Consider the following 16553-nt stretch of genomic DNA (forward strand, 5'->3'; position numbering starts at 1 on the left):
TTCCTTCTGTGGGTGGACAATTTACATGAAGGGAAATGTGGACATTATAGGCTTTTTGTCCTTTACAGTATATTTACATCTCATTTTTATTTAGAAAAAAATTATATGCCCGAATCATGGTTGAGTACAAAAGGAAAGCAGAACATCTGAAGGGCCTAGGTAACAGCAGAAGGATTCATTTTAAAATGCGGACAAACTTATCCAGTGAAGAGTTACAACAAAAGGCTTCGAAATACTGAGTATTAAGGTCAAGGTCAACAAAAATGTACACTAATGCAATACTGAGAGAATTAATCTGTCCCTTACAATTAAATTGGCATATTCTGTTGGTCAAGTTTTCTTTTACTTGTTAAGAAATATCTTTAAATGATAAAATAGATAATAATAAACTACCATAATAAAATTCCTGAGTCTTGGAAGTGAGGTTATTAGTAATAGTCCTATTACTAGATCTCTGGGAAAAGTGAGGTAATTAATGATAAAAAAGAATGCAGATCTATTAATAAAGACAGGGTAAATTAACACCTTAAAATTATAATTTAATAGAATACCTTTTTATCAAAAATAGGGACAGATTAGATTTTATGATTAATATGTTTTTGCGCTTCTTTTTCATCTTCCTTTTGTAGTTTTGTATTTCACTGCTCATTTCTCAGACAGGTTCATGTCTTCTTTTGGGGGGGGGTATCAAGAACACTTCTTTGCAGGGTTGCATCCTCTTTGGGTGCATTTCCAGAGACTATTACAGAATGTGTAATGTAGAGGAAATGTGGATATAACTGGAAGCAGTCAGGAGGTCAAAGGAAATCTTAAGAATTTAAGATAACAATTGTGTTTTTATGGAAAGGACCTTAGTCCAGCTTCCCCTTGATGAGAAATCTCTTTCTTGTCATCTCTCATAGATGGTCTAGTTGAGCCAGTCAATAGTCTTTGGAGATGTATTACTATTATAAATTTACATTTTATTTTGTAGAGTTTGTAAGAAGTTTTGCCATTATTTTATTAAAATTTCTCCCAGATATTTTGGGATAAATCAATATTTTTTAAAAGTTAAGTTTCCTATAAGAAATGGCAGAGTAAAAGTCTATTCAATCTGTACAAATGTGCTTGGATGTGACCCTCTCCTTTGTCAGCTAAGAAACAAAAATATCTGATAAAAACAAGGAAAAAAACACCTCTGTTTTTAATGATCCACTGTAGCCTAGCAGCAGAAGTTGTTCATTAACAAACATTTATGGAGTATCTGCTCTGTGCCCAGGTGTGTTCCTATGCATTAGGACGGCTGTGGGGGAGACAGACGAGACTTCTCCTAGAGTTTACATGAGAGAGACTGGATGTCAAAATTGGCAAACATGCAAAGACAAGAAGGATAAAGTCTCTTCACATGGGTTCCTGAAGGAATGTTATTCTTTCCAAAATATCTGGAGAAAATAAACTATTTTTCGCTGTTGAAAACAGAATCAGAAAAAGCATACCAAAGTTGCCATGAGGGTATTATTGTTTTCCAGCCCTTAAATTATGTCCTCTGCTCTATTCAGTGTTCCTGGGAGCAGACAACTTCCACGTGGCAGTCATTTTACTTGACTGTTTGAACTGCCACTTACCAGATATCAGTATAATTTAAGAAGCAGAACTGGGAAATTCAAAGCTACAGAAATGAGTATTTTAACAGTCCTCAGTAGGCTGGAAGATAATCAAGGCAAAAAAGAAAATCAGAAACCCTATTTCTGACCTTTGCAGAAATGATTTTTAACATCCACATTTGTCAAACTTCTTGCTCTCTCTAGGTTACCCTCTTAACAATGTCTTCTGCTTTTGACATATTGATTACCCAACAGCTATTTGTTTAATGGAGTGTTTTTACTATATTGATTCAATTCAAATCATGTTTGTTGCTTTTTCATATTACATGAGATTGTTAAGATATAAACAATTCAATAAAGTCATTAAATCGTGAGCTCAACTCTAGCACTCTCCTATGGGAGAAACAATCAAAATGTTTTGCAACATTCTTCAGACAAGTTTCTCATACTTTAAGATTTATAGCTCTAGTTTCCCTTGCCACTGTCTGGTAGATAATCTACGAGGGCCACACGGCTGCTGCTGAAAAGCCACAAATAAATGTCATTGTCTTTTCAGAAACTATGTGGTCACATCTTCAGGTAATTTATCCTCTTAAATAACACTACCTTGGAATCATCTTGTTAAATGTGAAAGTTCAGATGAAGACTAAATATTCCCATAAATACAACAGCCCTCATACATTGAAAATACCCTAAAGTTTTCTGGTGGCTTCAGCAATGCCCTTTTGTAGTGATGCAAACCTTTATCTGTTTCTCCAACTCATAGAAGAGCTCTTTTGGGAGATTAAGAATGGCTATTTTTAAGGTGTAAAATTTATTTTCTCAAAATACATGCTATTAATATACATATAAATTATTATTGCAATACCTTAAAATGCCATTAGGTTAATAAAAATATTTTTAGTTTTAAAATTACTGATTTGTCTACAAATCGCCTTTCCTCCCAATCTCAACGTCCTTTACTGATCTCTCAATATCACCTTGTTAAGAACATAGGGATTTTATATGTGTAATACTTCGAGTCTTAGTAACAATAAAAACAACTTGCACACTATTGTACTGAGGTTCAGTGCAATAAATACTACCATAAAACTCACTTGCAACATAAAAGTACTTTATATATGTGTATATGTATGTGCATATGTGTATGTACATGTGTGTGCATATATGAAAACTTTTAGCAAAGTTGAACAAGTTCTTTTCTTTTTTTAACATAGCAAATGATAGTGAATTAACCAAATGTGTGTTCTTGGCTGCCTATAAACATTTGTAGATAAGGTGATAATTTTGATGCCTGTACTGAAAATGTTAAGTACCTTTTTATAGAACAATCAAACTCATAATTTCTCTCTTTGTGTTTTCAGCAAGTTCCCCTACTTCTTGGACCATAGTAGGTATTGTGTTTGTTGAATGAATCATTGTATACTTAATTTAAAACGTTATTTACAACCTGAATCTTTGCTTGCTGGCGTTAAATTGTTTACTTCTAATCAAAGTCATTTATTTATACTGATAGAGATATTTACAAAAGTTGTACACCTTAAATTTTACAGCAAAGATTAAACTGAAATAATAATTTCACATGCTAGAACTTTCATTCAGGTGTAGGTATTTTAAAAAATTCATTAAGTTATCATTGCACTAAGGAAATTATATAGTCTTAGTAAACTAATAATTAATGTTATAAAAACATCATGAGACTATTAGAATGTTAATGGAATCTGCAAAACACATGAAAAATATTTACATTATTAAAGGAATATAATTATTGAACATTGTAGTACTAAATGTAAAATGTAGGCTATAAACCTTACATATCAAACTTGAAATGATGTACATGGTAATATCAAATGCATATTTCATACATGTTTAAAAACAGGACTAGACCAATGTATAATAAAGAGACAATAAGGAAATAATAAAATGGTTATATTTTGGTGTTGGAACAATAAATGATAATCTGTTACTTGTTTATGTTCTCCAGTACATTTTTAAAAAATAGTATTTTTTTACTCATAGAATGAAATAGACTTGACTCTTCCTCCATTAATCTTTACTCCAACTTTGAAATTACTTTCTGTGTTTGAATGAGCTCTTAAGACAGCTTTTGTTTTAATAGTTTCAGATTTTTTCACAATATTAAGAAATTACATATACATACACGCACGTATATGCCCACATACTTCTCTCCAAATGCTACAGCCAGTGGGCGAGTTTGTGGACTTCACAGATTTGATGGGAGCCTGGTCACAGAATCCCTGAGACTTACATATTCATTTTATCATTATTGTAGAGTCCTTACCAGCTACTGGCCGGGGTTTTTTGCTAAGGCATCTGGGACTGTCCTCAGGATTCCCATCATCTCCTCGAAAAACCCACGCTGCTGAGTGGAAATTCTCCGTGTAGAAACCTTTATCCTCAATATCAACTCGAAAGCCAAGATCCACAGAGCCGCCATCTTCCGAGGTGACTGAGGAGCAGAAAAGGTGATACCGTGAATTATGCTCTGGGAAGAAAGAAGAGGCATGCACTTCTTGGCCAAGAAGTGATGGCCAATGTGAAAAACAGCCTGACTGTGTGCAGGGGCAAAGTCTGTATTATAGGTGGAGTGTAATCCTTAAAAACAAGCAGCCAAGTTGGTTAGACGGTTTTCTTGGGAAGAACTGATATAGTCCTAAAATATAAATAAAACATGTATTGCTTGAGGACCTCCACTGTGGGAGTCAGTACACTACACATGGCACTATAAATCTTTAGTTGAAGAAAACTGTGGGAAAATAATTGTTTTCAGGTATACATATTAGTATTTAGGTATTAAGATAAAGTCACATAAGACTGAAAATTAGTTTTAGAATTCCTTTCAAACTCCCAAGCACAAGAAAAAAAAAGCATTACTGACTCTCTGTGCTTCAAAGAAGGTGCAATTAAAATAAATATACCTTCCTGGAAAACTCACTATGGTGTTAATGTGTAGAATAAAGTGGATAAAAAAGCAGGTATAGTTTCATCTGCCAATTTTATTCATAGCAGCCTGAGATTGCCTGTGTATTTGGGGGTTTCTGGGGTAATGTGTAAGTCTGCATCAGTTAAGGAAATGAGACTGCTTTTCTTTTTTTTAAAAAAATATTTTATTTATTTATCTTTAGAGGCGAAGGTAAGGAGAGAGGAAGAGAAACATCAATGTATGGTTGCTTCTCAAGCATCCCCTGCCAGGAACTGGCATGCAACCTAGGCATGTGCCCTGACTGGGATTCGAACTGCGATCGTCTGGTTCGCAGACCCATGCTCAATCCACTGAGCTACACCAGCCAGGGCGAGACTGCCTTTCTATATTTGCTTCCATGTGCCTCTTTGTGGCCTTGTTCAGGCAGTTTAAACCTGAATAAAGTCTTGCTCCAAGTCTTTCAGTCTTTTTATGGTGCACAAGCAAGAAGCACCACTTCCTAACCAAAACGGCATTTCAAAAGCATCAGTCCTTCACTTGCATCTCTCAACTCCCATGAAGAGGGTGGGACTTAAAGACCACCGTATGCTTCTTAAACAACAAAACAACAAAAAGACACTTCTCTTTCAATTTCTTCTCATATACTACAGTTGACCCTATGCGTTCTCTTAAAAACTGTGGGTGAAACCATTGTCTTCCTCCTCTCACCCTGTCCAGCCATGGCCAGCTGCACTTCTGCTTTGGTCAGTTTTATTCAGCCCCTAGAAGAATGGTTCTTTTGCTCTCACTGGTTTTCTCTAGAGAATTGTTCCTGAAGGTGTCGTCCTTGCTCCCACATTTCTGCTTCTGCTTTCCTAGTACTAGACCAAAGATCATAAGCATTAGCTGTTGTCCTGACTCAGATGAACATAACAGTCGTTTTCTAAAAGATACATTTGTTTAACTTCTGTTGACATGGTCAGGGATCATGTGCTGACAAAGCATAGTTTCTCAAAGTCAAAAAACAATGCTTGTTCTTATAGTTTTTATTTTGTAAACTAAATGAGATTTCATTAGTTAATTGACTCTAATCCACAGTTTAAACAGTTTCAGGTGCATTCACTCATTTATTAAGTTGAATTAATTTAAAATAATCATTCTGCCATTAGCAAGGTGCAATTTCAGGCACAATGGAGACAGGAAAGTTAGTACCGTAGGGAACTTATGAAGGAAGAGAGTTTAAAGGCAGGACCGAGTAATTCTGGCTGCAGGGGAAGGATATTCTTAAAGGGCGAATTTCATGAGAGTGGACCCTGAGGAGTGGACAAAATTTCTATAGGAAGATAGGGTTGCAGAATGTTAGCTAAACATGCTATAGCTAAATAGACTGCCGTTGGGAAATAGGTACCAGGAAGATATACCATGTTGACTGAGTAAATGCAATTTTGGTGTCAAAATAAAGCGATGACGTATGGGAATATTTTGCAATTACAGTGTTGGCATACAAATGATATGAGAGTTTTATGGGGTATCTTGTTTATTGGAATAAACTTGATGAACACTTTAAATAGAATACTTTAACTCAAGATATGGATGCCATCTTCCATGCATCACATTTCAAAATCTTTTACGGATCTTTGCATTTATTTTTTTGAACAAGTCCGAGTGTGACACGTGACTTTATATGCCAGGAAAAGTAAACTCGAAATATTATAATAATAATGTACTGACCCATCTTTTTGAGCTTTAAACCTAAATCCAAGCTGCTTCATACGTAGTAGTTCTGAAGTTACAGAAGCCCCAAAGGAACTTAAAATATCTGATCTTATTTGATTTATTTTTTATATCCTTGGCTTTAAAATTTCAGTTATGTTTTAATATTTATGAATATAACGCACACATTCCAGTCCATGGATTTATCTTTGTGACAATTCTTTGCCTGAGCAGTAGCAGTCTGTGGTGGGTAGGTAAACATCCCCCTACTACGGAGAGGTGTGAGGGTGGGCCTTTAGATTAGAGTGATCTTTGCTTTTAACAGCACGCAGGGGACTGTTAAAACAGCTCACTTATTTATGAACAGATTTGATTATGTGGATGAGCAGTTCTCTGTTCATTCAGTTACCAAGACAGAGCTAATCAACATGCTCTTACATAAACTGAGACATAAAATTTGTGTTAAAATCCAGTGAAGCGGAAGCCACACACCTGCCGCAGCTTTGAACTGCTAGATTTCTCAACAACTGTCCCTGTGGAACTTTGAGCCAAGTAGAAAACACGTCCAAATGTGACTCTGTCACCAAAACTTGGCTTGATAGACGAGCCTTTAATAAAGAAAAACTTAACACAGAATGAGGTCTTAAATATCTTGATATTATCAAATTGCATGTGTACTTCTGTGCTCTTGAAAGTTTAAAAGCCTTCTTTTTTGATATTAGAATAAAAAAGATAAAATACTTAGTTCCAGGTATCTTTAGATCTTCTATCTCTTTCATTCCACTGTACTACTTGAGAATAATAAAAAGTGTTATTTGATGAAGTGAGACCCTGTTTGGACTTCCCCAGAGAGAGAAACCAAAATCAGATTGGAATGGTCCAACCAGAGGCAGTGAGTGGTAGTGTTCAGGAGCACAGACCCTGGACAGGTTGTCTGGGCTTGAAATACCCAGTCCACCACTAACTCTGGCCAAGTGACAGTGAGCAAGTTACTTACCTTCTCCCTGACTGCGAACCCTCCTGTGGTAAAGTGAGGATGAGAATATATGTAGTGCTACTCATACTGCCGGGAGAATCACCAGGCTCATGTAAAGCCTGGCACAGTAAGCACAATGTAATCTGTAGCTCTTATTAGAAATTGAAGTTTTTTTGCCTGCCTTTCTTCCTTCCTCTCCCTCTTGCTGTCCCTCTCTCTCTCCACTCCAACCCTTTGCTTTCTTATTTTCATGTAAACTAATATTTGAAAATTTGTTCCCATAATAATTTTACAGCTGAATGCGATAAGAAAAATGCTATCAAATATCCTTATGCAATTAGACCAAAACTCTTGCCACACCTGCGGGTGATACTGAAGTCATTTGAGATCATAAAAATCAGAGCCTGCAGTCCCTTCTGAAGTCAGTCTACAGCCTCCAGGTTATTTACCTGGTGTGCCTTAGTCAGCATTGCCCACAGCCTAGATGGATGGATCAACTCTGCCCACATGCATAAAGATGTCATTGCTAATGTCTTTTCCAGTTAGTATGTAGGAAGTCAGAGATGAGTGAGATTAACAGACTGAAAAGCACAGCTGTAATGATGCTCGATAAAGCTGTCAGGTTCTAAGTCGTGGATTAGTAGTACATCCTGACTCTATAAATGAGGTAGAATTTAAACCGCACATTAAACAATGCTATCTCCAGCAGCTCTTAGTGAAGTGCACTTTCTACAAAAGTTGCTGAAGAATTACAACATGCCTTCTGAGTGTCTGTGACTTAAATACATTGAAAAAAATGGCAGACGGTGCAGTACCCTTAAGTCTGACAAAAAACAAATTGCTAGTATAAATTCTCATTAAAAACAGAAGTCATTCCAAAGAAAATACAATCGTTTTAATTAAAGTAATTGTTATCTTGACCTGAAATTTGGATTGGTAGAAGATATACAACTGATTCCTGGGTTGTAATGGGTGCTGGTAAATGTTTACAAATAATTCTCCAAAAAAAAAAGCCTGATATGTGGTGTTTGATAGTTCCTGTTGTATATATACCCCTACCATGGCCAATTTCAAGCCACTAACCTGATGCTGCTGAATTGCAGTGTTAGGAAAAAAATAATGTGCATAGTTGGCTATTGTGAACCACTGAGGGCTGATTCTTGTGTACGTACACTTGTTCCTTTTTCTCAAGAAGTGCAGGGAGGACACAATGTCTAAGAGGACTAGTAGTGGAAGATTTTTCCATAAAACAAAGGATTAAATAGACTTGGACAGACAGGATCTGGAATGCTGAAGGAGATAGTGAACTAGAAGGAACTAGTCCTTCCATATTAGAGGCTGAAAACTAAAGAAAATGGACCCGTTCTCAGTGGCATGTGAAAATTATCTGTGATTAATCAAAGCAGCCAAAGTTTCCATTCGATCTACTTTTTTTTTTAGTTTAGATCAACTGTAAATTTTTCCAGGTAATAATGGAGAAAAGCAGTTAGTTTGGGGGAATTAACTGATTTCTCAAAAGCAACTTTGCAAACTAGAAGGTTTTGGCAAGAAATATTCACAGTCACGAAAAGCAGGGACTGCTCTACCCAGCAAAGCTGTCATTTAGGATTGAAAGGCAGATAAAGAGCTTCCCAGACAAGCAAAAGGAATTCATCATCACCAAACCATTATAATGTGAAATGGTAAAGAGACTTATTTAAGAAAAAGAAGATCCAGATTATGAATGATAAAATGGCAATAAATACATACCTATCAACAATTGAATCTAAAAAGCAAACTAAGCAAACAAGAACAGAGACAGAATCGTGGATAGGGAGAGCACTTTGATAGTTACCGGATGGGAGGGGGTTGGAATGAACGAAAAGGTACGGGGATTAAGAAGTACAAATAAGTAGTCAAAGACTAGCTATGGCAATGTAAAGTACCATATAGGGAATGGAGTAGTCAAAGCACTCATATGAATAACCTATGGACATGAACAAAGGTGTGGAAATTGCTTGAGGGAGTGGGGGGTACTGGGTGGAGGGGGCAAAGGGAGAAAAAATGGGATAACTATAACGGCATGATCAATAAAATATTTTTTAAAAAGACTAGTGCATTTACCATTGAAAGGGTAAGGGAGACAGAGCAGGTACCAATGACCAGAGCCAGAGACACAGAAGGCTGTGTGGGGAGGGCAACTTTACAAGAGTTTGGCTTTAGAGACAAAACCAGCCCTTGGTACACCACAGAGAGAGATCGGAGGCAAAGCCCAGTTTTATTGAGAAATAGAATTGGGTTTAAGGCAGGTCTTTCAAAGTGAGACCTCAATAAAGACTGGGTCAGAATCATGACTTAACAGGTTAGAACTTACAGACATGGCAAGGTGGGAATTTTGAGGATTTCAAAGAGACTGTATGTTGGTGCTTTCTGTTGAAACGTTGGTGGGGAGTCTCTGTAATGAACAATAAAATTATCTGCCTGGTCAAGAGCTTCCTGCAGAGTAATGTTGTGTTAGTGAAAGCCTTGGGATAAGGCCATGGAATTTAGACTAAGATGTATGGGGGTAGGTGGCTCTGGTGCCCATTCTCTTCATGCTCCTCCGTCTCTCCAGTCTCCTCACTCCTTCACTCTCCTCACTGTCCTCACTCCCTCCAGGCTTCTGCTCATCTTCCTATTGGTCAAGCCTCACAGGAAGCCAGAGGACATATAAGTCCCTGGATATAATCCATAGAAGGCAGACTTCTGGGACAGAAAGTAAGGTGGAAGAAAGTCAAAAAGCAAGCTGCCTATGGAAGTTGTTTGCAGGTGTGTGTTCAAGATAAGCACTAACACACTGTCTTCCATTTTGATAGGAAGGCTAGAAAACATATGTGGATAGGTCCTACCTAGTTCTTGTAGCTTAAAAAAGTTATGGACACTATGGCAAATTCAGTTACACACACATAGAAGCAGGGGCGCAGCTCTATTTTTCTGCATGCTAAAAGAAAGAGGCATTTGGAAGTCCAAATGAAAATCAGGAAGGAGAGAGAAGGTAAGATCTATAGATGTGTTTGAAAGCAAGAGGAGAATTTTCAGTAGACTCATAACTAGGAAATAACTGAAGTCTAGAGTCACTCTATAAGCTATGGAGTTAAAACATGGCAGAAGATATATTTGAGAAAGTTTTTTTTCTATTAAAATATATTTGACATATAACACTGTATAAATTTAAGGTGTACAACATGTTAATTTGGTACATTTATACATTGTAATGATTGCCATTATAGTGATAATTAGCACCTCTATCATATTATATAATTATCCTTTCTTTTTAGTGGTTAGAATAATTAAGTCATAGTCTCTTAGCAACTTTGAATATTACAATAAAATATTGGTGTCTGTATTTGCTGTTCTGTGCATTGTGTTTCTTTGATTTACTAACTACTTGTTCAAGTTTGTATCTTAACATCTGTGCTACACTCCACGCTCCAAACCCTGGTACCATCATTTACTTTCCTCTTCTACAAGTGTGGGTTTCAGCTCTTAGAGGTTTGGAACCAGATTAGTAGTGGTATGTACTAAGTCTTCTAATGCTGCCCTCTATTTTTTCAACCTGTTTTTCCTTCAGTTGGACTTCCTCAGTGATGGACTATCTTTCTTTGTCAGTTGCCATTAATTACAGGCTGCAGTATAACATTGATTTAATGGAACCCTTTCATTATCAAGGGAAACATTATCTCATTAAAGTATACATCTAAAGACACTTTCTCATTTCAAAAATGTTAAAAGGAGAACACAATTCTTTCATATAATCAAACACGTTAATCTTGTCATCTTACCATGTACATATACTTCAGGCCAACTCTGATTTTTTGAAGCAGGACACAAATTTAATTCAGTAAAGAACCCTATATTTAGTTATTTCAGTTTCTGAAGGAAAAAGCAGCCTTAGTAAGCAGCTGTATGTTTTGAAAGAGATAATTTACCAAGTTGGGATTCCTAGTGGGCAATAAAGAGTTGATTCTTCCAAAAATATCTTTCATATAAAAGCATATAATTATCACATTGCCATGTTCAAACAACAGAGTTTATATTCTGGAGATAAGAGGGAGGGGACACGGTTAAGTTTCCCTAAGTTATCGTCTCTGCTCTGGTTTTGGAGACAAAAGTGATTGTCTACTCACTGGATCCTTCAGTGATGTTGCTGGCAAATGAACTTTCCCCTGCTGAGCTGCATCTTTTGCCGTCTTTGAATTGCTGCCTCCTCCTGGCCCACTGGTCTATTGCCTCCTCCTGGGAACCATCACTGGCCCTCGTACCTCTTGGAGCCAATTCCGGGGGTGATTTGAGGATGCTATTTATTTCCAAATTCCAATCTAGATTAAATCACATTATATATGAAAGTGAAACATTATTTCAGGACAGAATTTCAAATATTCCAACCTTTAAAACAGAATCACTGTAAACTAGAACTAGAGTAATTTCATTTACCTGCTTCATGATTTACTTTCTGAACTTGTTTTACTTAAAAAAGAAGAGCCGTATAATTAAAAAATTGATTTATATAGGAAAGAGGGATCATGGATCCATTGCCTCAGTTGGATCAATTTGACAGATACTCCTTGTGCACCAGTAGTACACAAAATACTATATTAATTAGTCACTCTGGAGGAGCAAAGTGCAAATAAATTTTTAATTATGTCCCCTGAATTCTCAATAAGACAAGCTTTTATTACCTAAATAAGTTATAATACAATCTATGATAATAAGTTTACTATTGAACTCAAATCCTTTATGGTTTGATTTCCATTAATCTTAAGAATAAAACATTTCATGACACTTTTTTTGCTGCATGTTGGTTCAAAATCCAGAAAAGAGGAAAAGAAGCCATAGTGCATGTGGTTTTGATAATTTTATATAACTTAATGATAACTTAATAATAAATAATAACTTAACTTAATAATAAATAACTTAATAATAAATAACAATCACTTAAAAACTTCTGCCTTCTGTCATCACAAGCTACAATGCTGTGTACTAACTAAAAGAAAAAAGTTACAAAAAAACTAATAGCAACACAAGTAATTTAAGAAAATAACTAGAAAAATGAAGTAAAAGTAAGCTTAAATAGCAGAGCGTGTAATACCTAGAAAGTAATTTGATAGGTTAGAACTGATTAAAATTTTACTTTCTTTAACTTTTTGGTACTGCATGAAAAGGTAAGTAATATTAATTTAAAAAGAGACCTACTATTAACCTTTATTTTTATTCTATTCCCAGGGGCAAATGAGTTTTTAAAATCTGGACTTTGTAAATTAAAATCTAATTTATCAGTATCAAAGTTTGTTCTCAGAACTATTTAAATAGTGTATGAAATATATCCATAAATAAATAATTTTCTTTATTTATATATATAATTATTAGTGGTTCTTGCATAAAAATTTAAGTTTCACTTGTCAGGGCCAAAGACACTGATGGGAGAAGCATCATTATCTAATCCCTTTAATTTTCAACAACTCTATGTTGACTCCTCCTTCTTCCCTGGGAAGTAAGAGGGCAACAGAAAAATGACATTCATTCCATAATATTTACTACTGCTCACTTTTTATATACGAACTTCCACTGTGCTGGCTACTTGGTCTACAGCTATGAACCAGATGACTCGTACCTGCAACTTTACAGAGTGGTGGGACTATAATTTCACTATTTGTAGAGATAGAGAGTTCAGGTTAATTCTGAAGGCATCCATGAAAAGAAGAATTTTCTGATGTCAAATATTTTATATTTAAAAGTGGTTCTTTTCTGAAATTGCTGGAGAAAAAAAAAGTCCTACGAGCTTAGGAAAGTGTGTGATGGAAATATGGCCCTGTGGTATTTATGGGAAAAGTTTTTGTCTAGGACATCGTCTTATATGCTCAAATAAGGAAAAAGTATGTGCCCTACAGTATGTTTTGAAGTTTGATTTGAGAACCACTTGTAGCGGCCACTGACTGCAAAGCATCACTCCCATGGCCCTGCTTGTCATTTATAGAATCTCAGGTTTGCAAAAGTATAGAAAGTAACTTGGCCCAAGCATCCTTACGTGCTCAATGCTTAAAAACTTCGACATGATTTCTACCAAGTAGTTATTTAATCTAAGCTTGGACACCTCTCAGGCTCAAATTTGCTACCTGTTGACTACTTGAATCAGCATAATCATCGATACTTCAAAGTGGTAGAAAGTTTTTCCACGGTGAATTGAATCTACATCTCAGTGACCTTCATTCACATGTAACTCTCTCCCTCCTTCCATAGCTACCCAATACATGTTTATTGAGACATTCTAGGAATCAGGCAATTTGCTTGGGGCTGGAATGAAGACACTCAAGTTTCTTGAAGGACTCTGCTAAAATACATACTGTCACTTTGGAGGAACAATATGTGAGTCCATTAAAGGACATACTAATAGTTTATGAAACATGAGTATGAAAGTAGAAAGCTACCATGCTGAAAGGCAGAGGTAGGCCTGGAAAGTGAGTTGGACGCCAAGGAGAGCAAAATGCAGATCTGGGAGGAGCCTGGATGGAAGACAGCACGGGCATTGCAGCTAGCCCTCGCCCCTGGCCCCTGGTCCCTTGCCCCTGGACACTGGACTTGCTCATGTACTGAGATGTGTTGAAATGGGCACCAGTGTGGAAAGGCTCCAATTTCACCATAAGTCAACATGCTGGAAATTGTCTCAACAGTTGTATTCTGCTATTGGAAAATGTTTTAAATTCATCTTTCCACCCCTGGTGCTTGGTGCACACTTTGGGACCACAAATTTCTCAGAGCTGCAGTCCTCTATACCTCCCAGTCTTGGTGTGGCCTTTTCGAATCACTACTTTCTTAAGGACACAGGGAAACAGAATACCTTGCACAATGTATGTAAGTATTTTCATCACAGTATATACAAAGGGCTGTTTAATTATAAATATTCCTTTGCTGTGTAAAATATTGTTTAATCCTTCTCATTATCTCTTACTCTCTCAGAGTAGCCAATTTTTTTCACTAATTTTATTTTATTTTAAAAAATCTATCTTCCTTTTAATTCACTGAACAAAGTAACTTTAGTTTTTTTTTAAGATTTTATTTATTTATCTTTAGAGGGTAAGGAAAGGAGAGAGGGAGAGAAATATCAATGTATGGTTGCCTTTCATGCATTCCCTGCTGGGAATTGTCCTGCAACCCAGGCATGTGCCCTGACGGGGAATTGAACCACAGTTCTTTGGTTTGCAGGCCTGCACTCAATCCACTGAGCTACACCAGCCAGGCACTAATTTTATTTTTATGACAGATAATTTCTGAGACTTTTTGGGCAGAGATTTTAAAGATATATTTCAGTCCACTTACAACTGAAGAATTGAGTCCCCGAGAAACCTCTTTACCTGAGAATGTACAGACCTGACCTGGCTGGGGAAGAACCCAGAATTTAGTGTTGAGGGGTTCAGGCTAGTATTTTTTCCTTTTTGCCACTGGCTCTTCTACCTTCTACTACATGCCCACTGCCCAGCCTCTCTAATTTGTTTAGTTCAGACTACACAGATTGCTTAGTCTGCACTGTCCTCCAAGTCATCTAATCTAGAGATTTATATATATTAAAAATCCAGATCTCTAGCTATCTTGAAATTTCAAAAAGCCTGGCTGTACCAGACCCGCTTTCTTATTCCCTCAGGACATTGCTCCCTGTAGTTCGCCAGCACTCCATTATTTGTTGCGGGCAGCCTGCTCTACTGGTTCACATTACATCCCTGGCTCCTGTAGGCAGTCCAAGTCGTGACCTCTAATCTAGTTAATTCCCACATGTGGGTGTAGAAAAGTGCAATGTGTAAATGGTATAGGCAGCACTCATGTCGGAGATTATTAATCTGGCCAGACTTTGAGGAGTTGAAGGACCCATCTGAAAATATAGGCACAAGTTTGTGCTTACATCAAATTTATAATTTCCTGGTGAAACAGTACAAAGATTTCCAAGTTTCTCAAAGCGACCTGCACCCTGAAAGATTACAAAATCTTGGCCTGAGATATCAATAGTGTGACAACAATAGTATTGAATAAAGTATAAGAATACTCACAGCTCTAGGGGAGTCAAAACCACACAAAATGTATAGATTCAAATATCTTTTAATATAAATATTAAAATTTCTGAACCATTTTTTTAGCTTTTTTGTTTTTGTATGTAAATAGAGTTTTGCACAAAGAAACCTGATATGACTTCACCGAATTCATTCTTTCATTCAACAAACATTCATTGTGTTTCCATGACAGGATCAATACTATCTGGTGCTGTAGATATAGCAATGGTCGAATCAGAAAAATCCATACCCTCGTGACTCCAGTCCAGTGGGAGAATACAGAACAAAAGAATGAATAAAATATATAGCACATTAAGAAGTGAAAAGTGCTGTGCATAGAAGTAAAACACGGAAGAGAGACAGTATGCTTGGGTTGTGATGGGAAGCACTCAGACTGCAGTTTTAAATTGAGTTGTCTGAGAATGGGTCACTGAGAAGGTGCCATGAGAGCAAAACTTTGGAAATATGGAAGTACACCACGTGGACACACGGGGGAAAGTGCTTCAGTTTGTGGGAGCAGTTCCAACAAGGGATTCGTGGAAGACCTGGTCTGTCAGGTTCTAGCAGGTTCGAGGAAGTCAATGTGGCTGGAACACAGTGATGGGGGACGAGGAATACAGGGGCAAGAGCCATAGCAGGGGTGTCAGGCTTGTTTTCACCGTGGGCCCCATCAGCTTCACAGCTGCCTTCAAAGGGCCGAATGTAATTTTAGGACTGTGTAAATGTGACTACTCCTCAACTAAGGACAAGGAGTTCGGCACTGCCGCCGTGTGGGAAACAAGGTGCCGGGTTGGATAAAAGAAGGTGGAGGGCTGGATTGGGCCTGTGGGCCTTAGGTCAGCCACCTGTGACTTATTGAAATAGCCTTTTGATAATCACAGTAACACAGAGAACCTGGAGCTTCAATTGTTCACCAAGTGTGACAATTTCAAAGCCCACTGAAGTGGTTTATCAGCTTTGGGAGGATTCTGACTTGAGTTATTGATTTTCTTTTTTTTAAAGATTTTATTTATTTATCTTTAGAGAGGAAGGGAAGGAGAGAAGGAGAGAAATATCAATGTATGGTTGCCTCTCATGAGTCCCCTGCTGGGAACTGGCCTGCAACCCAGGCACGTGCCCTGACTGGGAATCGAACCGTGATCGTGTGGTTTGCAGGCCTGTGCTCAATCCACTGAGCTATGCCAGCCAGGGCAAATTATTGATTTTCTGAAGGAAATATGGTTTGCTGGAAGAGGCATTCTAGGGAGGGGCATATCGGGGGGGGGGAGGGAGAGCCAGCCTGGGTGGGAAAAATATACATCTAG

At 37.1% G+C, this 16553-nt stretch overlaps 1 protein-coding gene across 1 annotated transcript in view; it reads right to left on the reverse strand.

Moving 5' to 3' along the window:
* The window catches only part of LOC118977274 (uncharacterized), a 106095-nt gene that overhangs the window by 72337 nt on the left and 17205 nt on the right, over nt 1-16553 (reverse strand). The window contains exons 4-5 of the mRNA XM_037032167.1: nt 11341-11532; nt 3886-4053 (exon numbers count right to left, since the gene is read on the reverse strand). Coding sequence (XP_036888062.1) covers nt 3886-4053; nt 11341-11532 — 360 coding nt within the window. The remainder of the gene's footprint in view (nt 1-3885; nt 4054-11340; nt 11533-16553) is intronic.

The sequence above is a fragment of the Sturnira hondurensis genome, unplaced genomic scaffold (genome assembly GCF_014824575.4).
Source record: "Sturnira hondurensis isolate 20B ecotype Veracruz unplaced genomic scaffold, ASM1482457v3 Scaffold0021354, whole genome shotgun sequence".
Taxonomy (NCBI): domain Eukaryota; kingdom Metazoa; phylum Chordata; class Mammalia; order Chiroptera; family Phyllostomidae; genus Sturnira; species Sturnira hondurensis.